The sequence below is a fragment of the Leucoraja erinacea genome, chromosome 33 (assembly GCF_028641065.1).
Source record: "Leucoraja erinacea ecotype New England chromosome 33, Leri_hhj_1, whole genome shotgun sequence".
Taxonomy (NCBI): Eukaryota; Metazoa; Chordata; class Chondrichthyes; order Rajiformes; family Rajidae; genus Leucoraja; species Leucoraja erinaceus.
Window position 1 is genome coordinate 16655696 of NC_073409.1, and position 21168 is coordinate 16676863.

A 21168-nucleotide genomic window follows, 5' to 3' on the forward strand; every position below is an offset into this window, starting at 1 on the left:
TCTGATGTCTTGGTATTATCATCATGTATTGTCAGATTATACCATACATGAGTAGAATCAAGCTATACAGAAGTACAACAGCTGGTGCAAAGAGAAAATTAGCAGGATATAATATTACAACTACAGAGAAAGTGCAGGTTAAATAAAAGTGCAAGGACTGCAAAGAGGAAGGTTGGTAGATCAGGACTACCCCTTTAGCTCACGAGGCCATTCCGCAGTCGGATGACTGCAGGGAAGAAGCTGTTCGCGAATCTGGAGGTTTGTGGTTTCAAGCTCCAGTATCTTGTGCCCCAAGTTACAGGAGAGAAGTGGGAATGACTGGGGTGAGTGGTCCTTGATTATATTGGCTTCTTTCAAGGCAGCGTGAAGTGTAAATGGAGTCGGCGAAGGGGTGGGGGAAAGGAGTGTGGAAGCCGGTTCTCGCGATGGACTGGGCAGCAAACGGGCAGCGAATAGTTGCTACTTTTGTGCTATTAAATATTCACATCTATAATGTCTCCAGCTGCTGGGAGCAGAAATATTTTGATGAAGCAGCTTGGTCCAATTTTGACATTGCAGGAATCACGAGTTGAATGTGCGAGTCTGTAGCTCGTGGGCTGAACAGCGTGGGTGTGTGCTTGGCCCTCTGCCTGAGATGTGGATAACCTGGCTTCACAGCAGGATAGGGCGGGGATGGAGAGGGCCAGGCAACAACTGGAGGCCCAGGACTGGTGCCAGGGCCTGTTGCCAGCAGGGACAACTTTGGAAAAATACAGGGTTTTCCCCATCAGGCAGCCTCTAATCTGTAATGTTTTGTAACCATTTTGTTGGTAAATGAACTAACATGGAAAGTCAGGGGTCAAACTGTGGAAGGATGAACAGGGGGTTCTCTTGAGAAGAATAGGAGGGGAAAGGGCCCGGGAGAGAGGGCAGGGCCTGGGAGAAAGACCCAGGGGAGTAAACAAATAACAAAGGGCAAAAACATTACAATGTGAATCAATCCATACACAATATATTGGGGAATTAGTTCAGGATGCTTTGAATCTGGGCACACAGTCTACATCTTCAGTGGGGGTGTTCCCAGCTCAAGACCCTCTCCAGGTCCAGCGACAATGAGCCGTTATACTCTGGAGTTAAGAATAATGAGAAACTTAACATTCAAACATGGCTTTACAGCAGAGATTAATTCATGATGATTCCCCTGGGGTAAAGGTTTAGAAATATATAGACTCTAAATAAGGGATTGGTTACTCTGGACTATTAAAAACATCTCCCTTCAGGAGGTTATAAATCTTTTCAATTCACTCTGCTAGAGAATTTTAGATACAGATCATTTTGTATATAAAATATCATATTGGGAGTAGATCTTCAAGTTACCCTCTGCAGAAACCCAACTTGGAATTTCAGTGTCACTGGGTCAAAGTCTGGGAATTATCGACCTAATGGCTATGCAAACGTACTTTCACCACGGGGACTGAAATGATTCCACATAATAGTTTACCCTCATCCTCTCATAGCCAACTGGGATGGACCAACAAATGTGTACAGCTTCAACAAATAACACAAATCAATTAGCAACATGAATGTACATTGATCTAAACTTTACCCTTCGTTCTCTCCCAGACGGTATTTTCACCTCAATAAATCACGTTAGAAATATTTAGATTTGATCATGAAATTGTAATTGTTGTATGAAAAATGAATGATTGTCACCGCAAAACAGCAGTGAGGCATGGGTCATGGGAATATGGATCTTTACAAGGGAAACTGGAGCCTGAATATCGTACTGAATAAATATCCAATTAGTGAATTAAGAATAATGAGAAACTTAACATTCAAACTTGGCTTTAAGTATAGATGAATTCATGATGATTCTTCTGGGATAAAGGTCTATAAATGTACAGTATCTACATAAGGGATTGGTTACTCTGGATCATGAAGAAGACCTTCTTTCAGGAGGTTATAAATCTTTTCAATTCACTCTGTTAGAGAATTTTAGATACAGATCATGTTGTATATAAAACATCATCTTGGGAGCAGATGCGGTGGATATGCAGGATTTGAAAGTTGGGGATAAGATTTTTGCAAGAGGCAGATTGGGAAGAAGTGTAATCCAGGAAGCAGTGGGAGTCAGTAGGTTTGTAGTACTCTGAAGAAATGCCTTGACCCAAAACATCACCTATTACTTCTCTCCAGAGATGCTGCCTATCCCGCTGAGTTACTCCAGATTTTTGTGTCTATCTTCAGTTTATCTGCAGTTCCTTCCTACAAGGCTTGTAGTAAATGTCAGTCAATAGTCTGTCTCCTTTGATGGAGATAGAGCAATCAAGAAAAGGTAGTGAGTTTTCAGAGACAACCAGGTGAATGAGGGTATGGTGGACAGAAGGTTAGTGGTGAAGTAAATAAGGCCCATGTTGTTCTGCACGGGTGCAGGAGGCAAGGTGAAGACAAGAACTCTGGCTTCAAGACTGCAAATTATTTCACAAAAAAATACTGGAAATCCATTTATTCCTGCATGCGAATCAAGGAGCAAAATTTCCCAGAAACCCCCAAGAAATGCTTCAGAATGTACACTTAGAAGTATTGGAAATTTGCTAATAGAGCAATTCCATCTTTAACAAGACAAGGACAAAATTTCAGTCATAAAGCTATGCAGTATCGAAACAGGCCCCTCAGCCATATTTGTCCATGCCGATCAAGTCACCCAACTGAGCGAGTCCCAGCATGCCGACACTAATTCATACAAAATGCCTTCTTCCTAACCTGTCTACCTGTGTCACCACTTTCATTCTCTGGTTGCTGGTTCAGGAACAGCTTCTTCCCAACAACCATCAGGCTATTAAACACCAACTAAACTTCAAACTACAAACTATCCTGGTTGCATTAGGGACTTGGCCTTTTGTTTTGAACTAAATTTTTTTATTAATTACTGAATTTCGTTTCATTGTTTGTCTTATAATGTTATCAATTGAGCACTATGTTTACAGACCTGTTTTACTGATACAAGTAGGAATTGCATTGTTCCATTTCGGTACATGCCAATTAAACACTTGGCAATTGCCTTTCTAACGCAACCACCATCAGGTCAAATGAGGCTGGATACAGTAGCGAGCCAGGTCAGCAAAGTAACCCAGCTTGAACCCAACACAACTTGGGTCCCTTGGGAACTCTTCTGCAGTTTTAAAAGTAAAATCAGAGTGTTGCTGGGTCCAACTAAAAGCATCAAAGATCCACACCACCCTGGCCACACACTCTTCCCACTACTACCACTGGGAAGGAGGTACAGGAGCCCAAGAACTGCTTCCTCCAGCTGGAAGAACAGCTTCTACCCATCCACCATCAGGCTCTTGAATCACCCTAGACAACACCAACCACAACCCCACCTCAGCATCTAATTGCTCCATGTACAAAAATGACAGATCCATGGAAGAACATACAACTGGACGTTCACCTCCAAATCACACGCTATCTTGTCTTGTGAGTACATGGTTGCTCCTTTATCATTCCTGATCCTAGAATCATTATCTTCCAACAGCACTGTTGAAAGCAACATCATTAGAGGGTTGCAGAAGGTCAAGTAGGTAGATCATCACCATCGTGTCATGGGTAAGTGGGGATGGGCAGTAAATGTTGACCTTGCCAGCAAAGTCCAGTTTTCTGAAAAAGAGTAGGTCACAGTGGCACAGCAGCAGAGTTGCTGCCTTACAGCGAATGCAGCGCTGGAGACCCGGGTTCGATCCCGACTACGGGTGCTGTCTGTACGGAGTTTGTACGTTCTCCCGTGACCCGCGTGGGTTTTCTCCGAAATCTTCGGTTTCCTCCCACACTCCAAAGACGTACAGGTTTGTAGGTTATGTAAAAATTGTCCCTAGTGGGTGTAGGATAGTGTTAATGTGTGGGGATCGCTGGTCGGCAAGATGGCCAACCAATGTAGCCCAGATCATCATGCCCAGGAGAAATTAGGTGCTCAAAGATGAACAAAGAAAAAAGCACAAAACGGAACACTTGTGCTTCTCCTCCTGATGTCACCTGTAGCTCCAGGCGTTATAAACTGTGCTCCTAATTAAGATAATTGAATAACACCTCTGTCCTGAAAATAAATCTGGCTTTCCACGTGTTTTCTGTTTAAATGATCTGTAAATATTGGCACCAATCCAATCAAAGCAGAAAAGTTCTAATCCTTTGAGAATGGATTTTTTTCCCCAAACTTGGACCACACAAACCTTAAAATAACCTCGGGGAAATAAATCTGTAACAGTCTGTGTGATTTTACATGGATAAAAAGAGAATATTTATTTATAAAATATTTGTTGTCTGGGAACTGTGTAGATATCTTTCTACATCTGGTGCTTGTTGCCTTAGTATATTCATCTGATAAAATGATTCCGTTTTAGCAGAAGTGTGATGTATAGATCCTTTGAGTTTGTAATTCAGCTGGGTTAGATGGGAGTGTTGGGATTAGCTGATATCCAACCCCACAGGTCACATGTTTGAATCCTTCAAACCTGGACCCATTTGTAGATGTGGTTGAGTGTAGACATAGAAACAAAGAAAGTAGGTGCAGGAGAAGCCATTCGGCCCTTCGAGCCAGCACCGCCATTCATTGTGATCATGGCTGATCATCCCCAATCAATAACCCGTTCCTGCCTTCTCCTCATATCCCTTGATTCCACTAGTCCCTAGAGCTCTATCTAACTATCTCTTAAATCCATCCAGTGATTTGGCCTCCACTGCCCTCTGTGGCAGGGAATTCCACAAATTCACAACTCCCTGGTTGAAAACGTTTTTTTCTCACCTCAGTCTTAAATGGCCTCCCCCTTATTCTAAGAGACTAAATTGGGAACATTTTTCCTGCATCTAGCTTGTCCAGTCCTTTTATCATTTTACATGTTTGTACAAGTCTAAAGAAGGGTTCCAACCCAAAATATGACTTATCATGTTCTCGAGATGCTGCCTGGTCCACTGAGTTACTCTTGTTAAGCGTATCTTGTTAAGTGTATAGAATTCTTTGAAAAGAACTTCCCCTGCCTTGTAGGAACAAGGTCTAGGGGAACAAGTCGTATCCTAAACGTTGGTGGCTGACTAGGACCTGCTTTCAAAAGATGAACTTTACCTGTCAGGATGAACCACCTGGAATGCATCAGGAGACCAGGATCTACCAACACCGGGAACACAGCTCAAGATTTCCTCAAGGTTTTCCAAGTGAGATCTTCCAATCTCCCTCGTTGTGGCCCTTGTGCTTTTATAACCTGCACTTTCTCTGTCGCTGGAACATCATATTCTGCACTCTGTTTATGTTCTCTTTTGCCCTACCTTTGTACTGCATATATGGTATGCCTGCACTCATCTGTGGTCTGATCTGCCTGGGTTGCACGCAAAAAGAATCTTCACCATGACTTTGTACACATGACAATAATAAAGTTTTTTTGTGCGGGGGATAGTACTTCAGGCTGGTGAGGACGGTACCGTTCTCCCCCCCCCCCCCCCCCCCCCCCCCCACCCCCCCCCCACGCCAAACACCAATCTACAACTCTGAGGAAGCGTCTCGACCTGAAACGACACTATTCCCCTTCTCGAGAAATGTTGCCTGACCCGCTGAGTTACTCCAGCATTTTGATTCTATCACCAATCTTCAAGTTACCCTCTGCGGAAACCCAACTTGGAATTACAGTGCCACGGGGTCAGAGTCTGGGAATTATCGACCTAATGGCCATGTAAACGTACTTTCACCACAGGGACTGAAGTGATTCCACATAATGGTTTACCCCCATCCTCTCATGGACAACTGGGATGGACCAACAAATGTGTACAGCTTCAACAACTGACACAAATCAATTAGCAACATGAATGTACATTGATCTAAACTTTACCCTACACTCTCTCCCAGACAATATTTGCACCCAAATAAATCTCATTAGAAATATTTAGATTTTATCATGAAATTATAATTGTGGTATGAAAAATGAATTTATTGTCACTGCAAAACAGCAGTGAGACCTAGGTAATGGAAAGAAAATATGGAGTTTTACAAGGGAAATTGGAGCCTGGATGTCGTACTGAATAAATATCTAATTCACGAATCTGGCTACATTTCACTCATGGCTGAGTTATCTGATTAAGTTCACTTGTGAATCTGTGATATGTATCTTACTTCTAGCAAGGCCTTGTTCAAATCATTTCCAGTTGTTAGACTGAATGACTGGAAAGCTACCAGATGCAGTGTGTGTGTGTGTGTGTCTGTCTCTCTCTCTCTCTCTCTCTCTCTCTCTCTCTCTCTCTCTCTAACATGTTCGATTCTTTAATTGCTGTCATGCTCCCAATTCTTCACTTTTAATGTACAAAGGAGCTACTGTAGTCAGAACATTTAAAACTTAGTTCTGAATTAGGATGACTCGACTGATCTACCAACTGATCCCAACATTGTTCAAATTTGAGTTAATCTGTATAAGAGTCAAAGTTGACACAACAAACTTAAAGCAATGATCATTGACAGGGTGGTGGTGCGGCATGGGTGTAGTGCAAAAGGGGTAGGTGTGGGAGGTGCTTGAATGCTAAAGCCATGATAAAATGAGTAACTTGCAGCATCTTTAAGTATAAATGTAATCATACATAGATGTGGGGAAAATGTTTGCAATTTATGCTCGATTCATTTCCTTACCTTCTTATCTATCCAGAAAACAGCTGAGAAACAAAATAGATCCAAAAGTATAATGGCTTGAGCACTTATAATGGTCAAACCTTTCAAAACCCTCATAGACAAAGTTGTTCCATGACTCAAGTCGGAAAGAAAGTTGCAATCACAAAAAAATTTATGTGGAGCATAACAAGTGTTTAAAAAAAAATATTGGAATAAGTTCAAAGTAGTGCAGAGTTAGAAATTCTGAACTAACTATTCGTGAGATCATATCCACATTGAGACAAATAGCCCCAAGGGATAGGGTGGCAACTGGACAGTTCAAACAACTTTTTTTTTTAAATAGAAGAATGGTTCCAACCCTAGTCCGGACAGAGTATGCCACTCCGTTCATAAGACACCCATCAGAAATGAGAAGCAGTCATTTTAACATCAGAGAATTACATGGCATGAAAAGTGCCAAAAAACCCATAACTTCAGACACAATAAAATGGAAGCGTTTGTATTTAATAGAACAAAGGGTGACCTCGTGAGAGACATTGATGAAGATTTTCATCAGAAGTAGGAAAAATACTTTCTTTTAAATGTTCAAAAACAGCCTGTTATTTGCAGCAGAACCTGGCCCAGTTGAAAAAGATCAAGGGATAATATATTTTCAGGAACTCATCTGTTATTTATTTTTTCCGTTAATTAATTTTGTAGTACCGCCGACATACCTCCAAGTTTGAGTTTTAACTGCAAGTATTTTGGGGGAAATCGGGATTAAAAAGTATGGTGGTGAGAAAATGCAGAAGAAAACAGTGTTTTATCCCTGAAACTGCTTAGTTATTGCCACACTCTGTACGCAGAAGTTAATGGCCGCTGTTAATAAAGTTTTTAATTGACTCTAAAATACTTTGCGAAGTCAAGAAATAAACTTTATGAGCACATTCGCTTTCATCCTAGATCCATAATATCTTTTACACCAAACCTTTAGCACCTCTCTTTATTAAATATTCGAAGTCACAGCATGGTGGTTGTTACAACTGCACCAACTCTTGATTTCTCAACACGTACCTTAAGATCAGCACTGGATCAATTGGACAGAATAATACTGTTTGCGATGGGGAATCTTGACATTTTTAATTATATTTAATTAACACAAGCTTGAAGAACAGCTATCTCGTCTTCTATCTGGGCATAATGCAGCCTTCGAGAGCCACTGTTACATTCTACACCATCAGGTCATCAGCTTTCTTTGTCTGATTTCATCATCCTTCAGTGATATTACCTCAGCTTGTTTTTTATCCCCATTTCTTTGACAGTGGAACACCTGTTCAGCCTGACCTGCTAGACACACCCTCACACATTCTTTTGTCTAGGGTCCCACCCTCTATCTGCCCACATCCCCCCACTGACCAGGTAACTTTGTTTTCAGCTTATCCCCATGGTAATCACAGTTTCACCCGATGAGAAACATCTCCCTCCCTGCAGCATAACAAACTTCCTTTGTCTCCTTTCTCAGTTCCGACAAAGGACCTTCATAGGTTCATAAACCATAGGAGCAGAATTAGGCCATTCAGTCCGTCGAGTCTATTCCACCAATCATGGCTGATCTATCTTTCCCTCTCAACCCCATTCACCTGCCCTATCTCTGTGACACTTTTACTAATCAAGAACCTGTCAATCTCCGCTTTAAAAATACCCAATGATGGCCTCTGCAGCCCTTTGACTAAAGAAAGTTCTCCTCATCTCCTTTCGAAAGGTACTTCCTTTTATTCTGAGGCTGTGTCCTCTAGTCATAGACTTTCCCACTAGTGTAAGCATCCTCTCCTCATTCACTCTATCCATGCATTTTACTATTTATTAAAGTTTCAATGAGTTCCACCCTTATCCTGCTAAACTCTTGCGAGTACAGAGTAATCAGAGCCACTGTAATAACGCTGTTTCCTGTACACTACCTGGCCCAACAACCTATCTTTGTATCATCCCTAAACATGGTCAAAACCATCAATCCCCTCATCTAATTCATTGATATACAACCTGTAGTGTAGTGTACCCAACACCGACCACTGCAGAACACCATTAGTCACGGGCAACCAACCAGAAATGGCTGTCTTCATTCTCATTTTTTGTCTTTTTCCATTCAGCCAACCTTCTATCCGTTCTAGTATCTTCCCTCCAATACCATGGGCTCTCATCTCATTTAGCACCCTCACATGTAACACTTTATCAAAGGCCTTCTGAAAATCCAAGTAAACTGCATCCACTGACCGTTCTTTGGCTTTGCTATTTAGTTCCTCAAAAGAATTCCAACAGGTTTGTCAGGTAAGGTCACGCCTTGACAAACGCACGTTGACTTCAGCCTATTTTATCATGTGCTTGGAAACCTCATTCTTCAGAATTAACTCTAAAATCTCACCAATCACTGAACCCAGGCTAATGGGGCTACAGTGTCCTCTCTTTTGCCTTGTACCTTCTTGAACAGCGGAGCTACTTTTGCAATTTTCCAGTCATCTGGGACCACTCCTGATTCTAGTGACTTTTGAAAGATCATTATTAATGCTTCCACAATCTCTAACGCGACCCCTTTCAGAACCCTGGGTTATAATCCAGCTGGTCCAGGTGACTTAATCACCATCAGAGCTTCCAGTCCAGATGTTTGTTTCTTGATTAGCAAGGGTGGCAAGGGTTATGGGGATGAGGCAGGAGAATGGGGTTGAGAGGAAGAGATAGATCAGCCATGATTGAATGGAGGAGTGGACTCGATGGAATGAATGACCTCCTTCTGCTCCACTTATGAACTGTCAGCTTCCCAAGCACCTTCTCCTTTTTAATAGCAACTCCACTAACCTCTGCCCCCTAACTCTCTTGAATTTATGGCATGTCGCTGGTGTCTTCCGCTGTGAAGATTGATGCAAAAAAAAAAACCACCATCGATTCGTCCTCCATTTCCTTGTTTTAGGAAACGCTAACTCTGTGTCTCTCCCCAAAGACGCAGCATGACCCGATCAATATTGGCAGCATTTTCAGTTTGTATTTTTTATTTTCAACTTCTTTGATTTTGAATCATCTTGTATTATATCTGCTTCACTGGATAACTGCAGTTGTTCATCAACATCCGTCACCAGCAAAGCAGATTTCAGAATTCAATCATCATCCTATTCATGTCATTGTCCACCTTGGTGAAAGATGTCGTGTCTCCACGTTTACTCACCAGCTGTGTCGGGACTCTGCTTTGCTTGGACCAGCGCGGGAGTAGGACACCAGTTCTCTCGGCTAATCTGAAAAGTAAAACCAGAACGTCAGAACAAAACATTTATCTGAGGGAATCGTTTTTCTCATGTTTCTATTTTGGGATGTTGGGTACCACTGACAATTTGTGCATTTATTGCCTTGGTACAGAGAACAGGTCAGCACAAGACCAGGCTCTTTGGCACACAATGTCTTTGCCGACCATGATGCCAAGCCCAACTCCTCTCAAGCAGCACAACCATATCCTTCTAGATAAGACACAAAAAGCTGGAGTAACTCAGCGGGACAGGCAGCATCTCTGGAGTGAAGGAATGGGCGACATTTCAGGTCAAGACCCGTTTCATCCATATCCCTCTAATCCCAGCAAATCCATGTGGATATCTAAAAGTCTCTTAAATGCCACTATTGTATCTGTCTCAATCATCAACCCCAAGAGCCCCTTTCCGGCACTCATCACCCTCTGTGTAAGAAAAGTTGCCCCGCAGTTCTCCTTTATACCTCGTCCCTCTCAACTTAAACCTAGTATTTGATTTTTACATCCTGGGAAAAGATTTTGATTGTCCATCCAATCTATGCCTATCATAATTTGATATACCTCTATCCGGTCTCCATGCAACCTCAGGCATTCCAGAGAAAACAATCCGTCTGTCCAAAGCTCCCTGTTTAGCTAACACCCCCGAATCAGGCATCATCTTGCTAGACATCATCTGCACCCTTTCCAAAGCCTCCGCATCCTGCCTAGAGCAACAGAACTTCACGCAATACTCCAAACGAGCCCTAGTTCCCTTGGAAATAAATGGCTTTCGCTGCTATGTCAGAGGGCAGTTAAGAATCAGCTATAGTTCTCTGAATCTAGACTAACTGATACCTTAGATCGGGTCAGATTAGAAGATTTATTTTCATGAAGGCACATGAGCTTTTCAGACTACGAATTGATGGATATTATTTGTGATATAAGTTTCTATAATTCAGTTCTAAACAGGATGCAGTGAACACTCATACTGCCAAATCAATACCTTAAGCTACTAAATCGTTTCAGCAAGTTCTGTAATTCCTTTTTTGTTAAATTATAAACAATTCGCGATTAATGCCTTCAAGAAACGATGTGGAAGAGATTCATCAGCATGTTGCATGGAGGACTGCAACAAGTGGGATTAGATGCCAATGTAGGTGGCATGGTAAGTATGTTTGTGGATGACATTAAAATTGGTAGTGTAGCGGACAATGAATGAGGTCACCCACGATTACAGCAGGATGTTGATTAACTGGACCAATGGGCCAAGGAATGGCAAATAGAGTTTAATTCAACTAAATATAAAGTGTCAGCAATAGTGCATTATTGTGCCCAGTTATGGTCACTACTCTAGAAAACATCTAATAAAGGGTGCCAAAATGATCTGAGGATGTCTGAGATCTGTCTGAAGAAGGGTCTTGACCCGAAACGTCACCCATTCCTTCTCTCCAGAGATGCTGCGTGTCCCGCTGATTACTCCAGCATTTTGTGTCTATATTCGGTTTAAACCAGCATCTGCAGTTCCTTCCTGCACACCTGTCGATTAAACACCCTTGTCTCTTAATGGTCCGAGGATGTTACTGAGTTTGGAGTATTTGAGCTATAAGCAGAGTGTGGATAGACTGGCCTTTTCTTCCTGGTGCGGAAGAGGCAGAGGGTGACATTATAGAGATATAAATTCATGAGGGGGGCATAGTCAAGGTGAACAGCCACATGTATCCCCCAGGATAAATGGCATAGGTTTAAGATGAAAAGGAAATGATTTAAAAGGGACCAGAGTGGCAATTGTTTCTCCCCATAGAGAGATGGAGCATGGAACGAGCTGCCAAAGTGCCAAAGGAACTTTTCAGGTGCATAGATAGGAAACGTTTGGAGGGATATGGGTGAGGCATGGGCAGGCGGGATCAGCTCACTTAAGAATCTTGGACAGCATGAATGTGGGGTAGCTCTATGATTCTATGGAGATACAACGAACAGCAGATGCTGATTTACCAAAACCAACGCAAAATGCGGGAATAGCTCACCGGGTCAAGCAACATCTCTGGGGAATATGGATAAGTGACTGCAGAAGGGACCCGACCTGAAACGTTACACATCAGAAATGCTCTGTTCCTTCTACACATTTCACTGTATTACAGACAAGAGCTTTATTACAAGCAGCCAGTCCAATATTTATTTCTCACTCAACTTTCAGAATTTAGAAATACAGCATGGAAACTGGCCACTCGGCCCACCAAGTCCATTCTGACCGTCGATCGCCCATACGCAAGTTCTGTGTTATCCCACTTTCACATCCAACATACGAGGGGCAATTCCTCACGAGAGGAATACATCGGGTAGATCTCTTGCCCAGAGTAGGTGAATCGGGGAACAGATGACATAGGTTTAAGGTGAAGGGGAAAAGATTTAATAGGAATCTGAGGGGTATGGAACAAGCTGCCAGAGGACGTAGTTGAGGCAGGGACGTTCTCAACATTTAAGAAACATACAGGTACATGAATAGGACAGGTTTGGAGGGATATGGACCAAACACGGGTAGGTGGGACTAGTGTAGCTGGGATATGTTGGCCAGTGTGGGCAAGTTGGGCCGAAGGGCCTGTTTCCACACTCTATGACTCTACCAAAGCCAATTAACCTAAAAAACCTGCATGTCTTTGGAATATGTGAGGAAACCAGAGCACCCGGAGAAAACCCACGAGGTCACAGGGAGAACGTAAAATCTCCACACAGCCAGCAACCGTAGCCAGGATTGAATCAGAGTCTCTGGCGGCTTGAGGCAGCAACTCTACCGCAGCACCACTGTGCAGCACCACTGTACAGCCAGCACCACCACCGCAGCACCACTGTGCAGCCAATTTTTCTGGCTGTTGTCACATGGCGATGGTGGAAGATTTCTGTGCATAAAATAACTGTCATGTTTAACGAAATACAGCAGCAAAAAGACCTACAAATAATACGAGTGGGAAGTTGTGAAAGGAGGGTCTGAAAGATGATTTCAATCACCACCACATAGTGATGGATGGCCTCATACTTTGGGTGCGGCTGTGCATCAGAGCTCCAACAAATCTCAACATTTATTTTTAAATCCAGATCGGCAGCCGAGAGCTTCTATTTTCCCCTCCTGCGCCTTTGAAATATCATTCTTTAAAATCTTGGGGAGAATAAAAAAAATAAACGGCATTGACAATGAGTGCACACATCCTTTAGGCAGAGCAGGAAGCTGGATCTGAGCACAAGTTTCCAGGCTTCAGCTGCAAGGTTCAAGTCCCTCAAGTCCTCCCACCACAACGTCTCACAGCAACTGCGTCAGCCCAGGCCATCTGAGTTTCCAGCCAGGATCACAGCATTTGCCAACTGTATTGCAATGCATTGTGCAAGGTACTCCATTGATGACGATGTGGGAACATTTTGCCCACCAACTAAAATGCATTGTTTTAATAATTACGATAAATTAAATTACTATTAAATTACAAAGTACTTGTGCTATAACACCAGGGTAAATGCACAACCAAGAAAACTAAGCCCCAATGTCAAAGTAGTATCAAAATTACCCATAGACACAAGCTATGGGACAATAACTAACTCCATATTCAGTAAAAAGCCGTCAACAAGTTAAGAAGCATATTAAAACTAAAGGGCCTGTCCCACTTGGGCGACCTAATCTGCGACTTCTGGCGAGTTTGCCCTTGACTCATACTCGCAGCGTGGTCGACAGAAGGTTGTAGGAGGTCTTCGTAACTCTCCTTCATGCTCGAGAGTAGTCTCTGCGTACTCGAGGCCTCAGCTCAACATGTTAAAAAATGCCGGCGAGTAAAAAAAGGTCGCCATGGAAAAAATCAATACTTTGTTTACTCATAGGTTTAGTCGTAGTAGGTCGGCATGTTAGTCGTAGGTAATCGAGGGTAGTTGAAGGCAGTCGTAGATAGTCCTATCCTAGCCCTCTTTTTCTTTCCCCCTTCTCTCCTCCACCTATATTCCTTCCTCTGGCTTCACATTTCAAGCCTCTTTTCTCCTTACCTCACAACCTTTTGTTTTCTTTTCATGTCTGCCCTTTGTCCACCCATCTGCAAACCAAACCTGCATCTACCTCTCACTTGCCTGGCTTCCTTTCATCCCTACCTCTCTCCTAGCTTTCTCTCCCTACTATGTTTAGTCTGAAGAACAGTTCCAATTCTAAATATCACCTATCCATCTCGTCCTGGGATGCTGCCAGACCTGCTCTGTTACTCCAGCAATGTGTGGTTTTTTTTGTTAGCGAGCATCTGCAGTTCCTTGCATCTAGATTTCAATCAACAAGTCTGTGCCGAGCTGGTCCCCTGCGGTCGAGCGGAAGGCAGCTTCGGGGGGAACCCACCAAGCCATTCACCTGCTGACCGGACCAAACAGACCACTGAACTGGGACGGGGAGCGTGCCGAGTCTGCCACTGCTTGTCCCCTAAAGACCAGAGACCGATCGGGAGGATGGAGCCGGTGATGACGGACACGGTGGCGGCGAGGAGCGAGGCCGGTAGGAGAGGGGAGGGAACCGGGGGGATCTGGCCCACCGTGCCGGCTGTGGGAGGCTCCCCCTGGGAACAAATTTGGATGGGCGAGGAGAGGGACGTGGCGTCTAAGGAAGGAGATGGCTGTAGGCCCGCACCAGCCTGGGACTTGCCTGGAACTGGCACCGCTCATAAGAACTAGACCGCGGACTTTGAAAACGGCGCTAAAGCATGGTGCCTCTTGCGTGCAGGATCCGTGGACTATTTCTGTACGCTTGCTAATCGAGGATCAGCAGTATGGCAATACTCTACTGGACTGTTTGTAAGAAAAATAATTTCACGGTACCAGCACTTTGCACAATTAACAATAAAAGCATCATTGAACTGTTCCTCAACACTGCCCCTGTTAGCCTGGATTATGCATTCAAGTGCCAGAAATTATCTGTTTCAAGTTTCTGTTTAAATAAACAAGGCATAACATCAAACTTCCTTTTAAAATAACTAAAGATGTCTGAAGAAGGGTGCTGACCCGAAACGTCACCCATTCCTTCTCTCCAGAGATGCTGCCCTGCCCGCTGAGTTACTCCAGCTTTTTGTGTTTACCTAAAGATGTGGCAATTCAGGCCCAGTCTGTAGCATCCTGGGCAGAGGTTGTGGGTTTAAGGACTATTCCCAGAAAGTAGATAACACAATTCTAGGACGCAAGTATCTCCCAAACGGATCCCATGACACTATTTTGACAGGAGCTCTCCATCGTGTCATGGGTCATATTTACAGTCACTGAACATTGCTAAAACAATATGTCTGGCCATTTTCATGTTGTGTATAAATTTCCGCTGAGCTTCTCCAGCACTTAACGTAACATGACATTTGAGAACCAAAGATAACGGTCAAATATCTGGGCTCTGAGGGACATCTTGGGGGAAGTCAATTGAACCATGCACTGGAGAAAACTCACATATTTCAAATGGTGAATATTATACTCAGGTAAGTAAACATATAATTCAAAAAAAATCCTACATTGAGTTCCAACAACATTATCAATATTCCAGTAATTGAAGAATTATTTTCAGGAATTGATGAAATCAGAAATCGAATAGTGGCTGGTTCTGGATACTAGTGGTGCTACAACAAAACACTCCCCAGTATAAAATAAAATGAAAATGCTGGCCGATCAATTTCTGAAATACGACTAGAAAATTTGGAGTATTTAAAAAGAACAAAGTATATTTTTGAAATATGAGTAATTTGAGGGCCATGGGGAACTGGTACAGAAGAGATAAGACCTGGGACTGATCCGTTATCATATTGAATGGTGGGGCACCGCCATTCAATGTGATCATGGCTGATCATCCCCAATCAGTACCCCGTTCCTGCCTTCTCCCCATATCCCCTGACTCCACTATTTTTAAGTTGATGCGCTTGAACAAGTCTACAGGTACAAAGAATGCCAGGGATTCATAACCCTCTGGGCATACAGGTATCCATGAGCATGGAGAGCAAGGTTGAGAGCATAGGGGGGTCTGTTCAGCCAAGAACAAAGGGGGGACCCGGCAGCCCTGGTTTGCGGCCACGAGCAGAAGATGAAACGATTCTTTGAACCTTTTGTAACTTTATCGGCTGCAGAAACACGTGTACTGCCTCGGTGAGGTCTGCTGCATGATTTTACAAGCTTGTACGCAAAACAAAGCATTTCACTGTACCTAGGTACATGTGATAATATAGTGTAATTGAATCATAGCGCACTGATGCTGGCATGACACACATGGGGTCAGTGGGCAGACCCGTACATTTCTGGAAAGTATGCAGCAGAATCCAAGGGCTTGTTTTGCTGACATATGTTTATATGCAAATCAAAGACAGTGAGATATTTGCCTGATGAAATGAATAATTTTGCACTTATTTCTTTCAATGGTCAGTACAGTTCTAAGATAGAGGACTGTAGTGCACCCAGAATGAGCAATTTTCAGGAGTCCCCACTCTTAAAAATTGTACCAAGTCTTCTAAAGAAATACAGCCACCTCCCAGCTGAAAACATTCAGTCAGTGAAACAATAGGCCAACCATGTCACAAGCACACATCTGACAACCTCACAGACACAGTCTAGTGAGCCGAGTTTGAAAAACCTTGGTTCGAAACTCAAAACCAGTGTCTGAACAGTTTATATAAAAACCAGGAATGTTTCCAATGGCACATTGAGCCAATGAATCAGTGCCTGAGAATGTTCTTCTAAACAAGTGCAGTCAGTGACAGGGTGGCCTTTATCCTCCGTGCTCTGTACCTGGCCAGTGTTTGCACAGATGTAACCTGTAACATCTGCATCTCTGGCAACAGATTCAGCAAAGCCTCATGACACTGAACTGAACATTCTTTGAACAATTTAGTTTAGTTTAGAGATATAGTGCAGAAACAGGCCCAGCAAACCCCACACATTAACACTATCCTACACACACTAGGGACAATTTACATTTACAACAAGCCAATTAACCTACAAACCTGTATGTCTTTGGAGTGTGGGGGGAAACCGAAGATCTCGGAGAAAACCTTGGCGGTCACAGGGAGAGCGTACTAACTCCGTACAGACAGCACCCATCGTCGGATCGAACCCGGGTCTCGAGAGCTGTAAGTGCTGTAAGGCAGCAAATCTATCGCTGTGCCACCGTGCAGCCCTAGTTCTGCTGGATGCCTAACTGAAGGCAACATATATGTTCAATATGCAGTTCTCTCCGCCTTCAGATGTACGGTACAATCCTAAAGTAGCGAACACCCGGTATCTGCAGTTGCAGATAAACGCACTGTGAACTTCCAGATATTTTGGCTTCACTTTTACCTTTCACAAGTTCACAAGTTACAGTAGAATCAGGCCATTCGGCCCATTGAGTCTAGTCTGCTGTTCAATCGTGACTCTCTAGGATTGCAGGCACACTGCCAGTGTCTTCCACTGTTCAGTTTTGTTTGCAAAGTTGAAGGGTCGTAACTTGATTGATTGGAATATACAGCGTAGAAACAGGCCCTTGGACTCAATGAGCCCATGCCGACCATCAATCATAGAGACAAAATGCTGGAATAACTCAGCAGGTCAGGCAGCATCTGTGGTGAAAAGGACTTTTCGGATCAGATCCATTATTCAGACTCAAGAAAGGTCTTCAGTCTGATGAAGGGTTCTGACCCAAAACATCCCCTATTCCATTTCTCAGATGCTGCCCATCCTGGCACTTTGTGTCTATCTTCGCTATAAACCAGCATCTGCAGTCCCTTCCTACACATTCTGACGACCATCAATTAACTGTTTACGCCTGTTCTGTGTTAGTCCCACATTTGCATCCACTCCCTATGCATTAGGGGCAATTTGCAGCAATCAATTGACCACCAAACCTGCATGTCGCTGGGATGTGGGAGGAAAGTGGAGCATCCAGAGGAAACCCTGTTGGTCACCCGATGTCAGGATTGAACCCAGGTCTCTGATGGTGTGAAGCAGTGGCTCTACCAGTTGTGCCACTAGGCTACCAACATTGGTAGTCAATTGACACTTGGGGCATCATAATTGGCTTTGGTGCAAGGCTTCACCTAAACATTGCTACATTGCATTCACTTTGCCCGTGGATATGTAGAGCAAAATAAACACCACAGACTTCACAATGTGTACATAATTCATATCTTGAGATTGGCATGTTGAGCCAGAAATCCCACAAGCATAGAAGCATGGGGTGGCGAGGAAAAATAACATCACCAGCCTGTTCCCACCATAATATGGATTTGGAGAACTCCGCACTTGTAATTCGTGACAATTAAATTGAATCTTGAAATCATGTCTGCCTTGTTCAAGTGATATGGCCACTGCTAGCAAGGCCTGTATTTCTAGCACATCTGAGTCTAACGCTCTGTCAGTTGATGGAGGAGAGCCAATTGTATTGCTGAGAACCTGGGGTTACGTATCAGCTACATGTCGCAAGGTTTGCTTTCACTGAACAACATTTGTGAAACTATTTAAAATAATGACCACACATAAAAAGCACTTTGTTTTCATGACGTGCTCTGGGTTAGCCCGACCGACACTGCCAATGCACAGGTGGAGAGGATTGCATCCGAGGTAAGAGGGGATAAATGGAACTAAATCGATATGAACAGGTGTGAGAAGATTCTATCGCAACGTTTAAGAAACATTTAGACAGGTACATGGATAGGACAGATTTAGAGGGATATGGGCCAAATGCAGGCAGGTTCGACCAGTGTAGATGGGACATGTTGGCTGGTGTGTAAGATCATGTGGATCTTGACTTTGCCCTCCCTTGGTTTTGGCCTGAAACGTTGCCTATTTCCTTTGCTCCATAGATGCTGCCTCACCCGCTGAGTTTCTCCAGCATTTTTGTCTAACTTTTACGAGATTAGTTTTGAATGGGAAAAGACCCTTCTTCCAGACTGCAGCTTTGTGGGAAAACATCTGATGAGAACGTGGTAAAGATGCAACCCTTTCTTTGCCCATAAATGTTCTTTGTTATGCCAATATACTGATTATATATTGTGTTGCTGTTTAATTGGTAAATAGCAGATATTGCTAGTCCACCAAATAGCCACTGCATTTCAAGCCAAAACCATCCTTGAGGCTCTGTTAGAGGACAGAGACTGTCCACAGGCCAGGTTACTGTTGACCAAATTTCAGGGTATCATTATCATCATGACACAGGGGATTATTCAGCCCATCAAATCCATACCTGTTCCTGTCGACAATCAGCCCAGCTACATTTCTTCCACAGGTGCTTTTGCTACGGCCTTTTAAACGCATTATCCACCTGATTTTTACCATCCTTATAGGCAATATTTCCAGAATGAATTTCCCCATGCATCCCACTGGATCTTTTGACTTTCCATTTAAATCTGTTCTGCCTCCACACCGGACTCTAAATGCCGGATCTCAAACCATCAGCTGATGGGGATAAACTAAATACCTTTTCTCATACACGATTGATCATATACACCTCTATCAAATCTTCTCAGAAAGATCTCATCATTTACTGTAAAAAAGCAAGTCAGCTAATTCAATTGGTGTTGCAATTCCTCATTCCTGGAACCACCTATTCTTTTTCTCCAGAGATGCTGCCTGACCCACTGAATTGCACCACCATTTTGTGTCTATTTTCGGAATAAACCAGCATCTGTAGTTCATTCCCGAGGAAGCATGGCGTAGATGGAGTCAATGAGTAGAGGGGAGGCTGGTTTGGGTGATGGACTGGGCAGGTCCATTCGGCCCATCAAGTCTACTGCCATTTAATCATGGCTGATCTATCTCTCCTTCCTAACCCCATTCTCCTACCATGTCTCCATAACCACGGACATCTGCACTAATCAAAAATCTATCTAATTCTGCCCTAAAGATATTCACAGACTTGGCCGCTAGAAAAGAATTCCACAGATTCACCACACTCGGACTAAAAAAATTTCTACTCATCTCCTTCCTTAAAGAACGCCCTTTAATTCTGAGGCTATGACCTGTGGTCACTAGTGGAAACATCTTCTCCACATCCACTCTGTCCAAGCCTTTCGCTATTCTGTATGTTTCAATGAGGTCCCCCCACATTCTTCTAAACTCCAGCAAGTACAGGCCCAGTGCCGACAAACGCTCATCATAGGTCAACCTACAAGATCATTCTTGTAAACCTCCTCTGGACCCTCTCCAGAGCCAGCACATCCTTCCTCAGATGTGGTGCCCAAATTACTCACAATATTCCAAATGCGGCCTTATAGAGCCTCATCATGACATCCCTGTTTTTGTATAAACGCCCTCTTAAAATAAATGCTAGCATTGAGTTTGCTTTCTTTACTACCGATTCCACTTGCAGATTAACTTTTTGGGAATCCTGCACGAGGACTCCCAAGTCCTTTTGCACCTCCGATTTCTGGACTCTTTCCCCATTTAGAAAATAATCTACACCTTTATTCCTACTACCAAAATACATGACGCCACACTTTGCTACACTATATTCCATCTGCCACTTCTCTGCACACTCTCCCAACCCGTCCAAGACCTTCTGCAGAGTCCCTGCTTTCTCTACACTATCTGCCCTTCCACCTATTTTCGTATCATCCGCAAACTTGGCCACAAAGCCTTCAATCCCCTTATCCAAATCATTAATATACAACATGAAGAGTAGCGGACCCAGCACCGACCCCTGCAGAACTTTGCCAGTCACTGGCAGCCAACCAGAAAAAGCCCCCTTTATTGCCACTCTTTGTATTCTGCCATGGATAGCCAACCTGCTAGCCATTAAAGTATCTGCCCTTTGATACGATGTGCTCCTATCTGCCTAGGCAGCCTCACCTGTGGCACCTTATCAAAGGCTTCCTGAAAATCTAAGTACACAACATCTACTGACTCTCCTTTGTCTGTCCTGCTATTTACTTCTTCAAAGAATTCCAGCAAATTTGTCAAGCAAGACCTCCCCTTCACAAAGCCATGGTGACTTTGGCCTAGGCAGCTTTCCGAACTCTCTACAATTCCTGTGGTCTTGGGCTGAGCAGTTGTCAAACCAAAGGACAAAAGACAATCTGGAACAAGGTGTCACGGCTTTGAAAAGTCTGTGGAAAATGTCACTTCTGGAAAGGGGGCAATCTGGCCAGAGAGTCAGGTGTGCCGAGCCGATTTAATTGCGATGGTGACAGCAGGGGTTCGCTCCTTGGAAAGAGAAATCATGTAAGGAAACAAAGCAACTGTTCCAAACTCAATTTTTTTGTGTGCACATAACCGCAATCCTCTTCAACTACCGCCTCTGTGAAGTTGTGTATTCCAGCTGAAACAATGGCTGAGAAATTCAACTGTGGTCACCAGTGCA

The 21168-nt window shown here is 43.5% G+C and overlaps 1 protein-coding gene across 4 annotated transcripts in view; it reads right to left on the minus strand.

Annotated features, from left to right (window-relative positions):
* LOC129712758 (A-kinase anchor protein 13-like) overlaps nucleotides 1–21168 on the minus strand; it is a 387357-nt gene that overhangs the window by 124571 nt on the left and 241618 nt on the right. For all 4 annotated transcript variants that reach the window (XM_055661466.1, XM_055661468.1, XM_055661465.1 and 1 more), the window contains exon 10: nucleotides 9810–9876. In XM_055661466.1, coding sequence (XP_055517441.1) covers nucleotides 9810–9876 — 67 coding nt within the window. The remainder of the gene's footprint in view (nucleotides 1–9809; nucleotides 9877–21168) is intronic.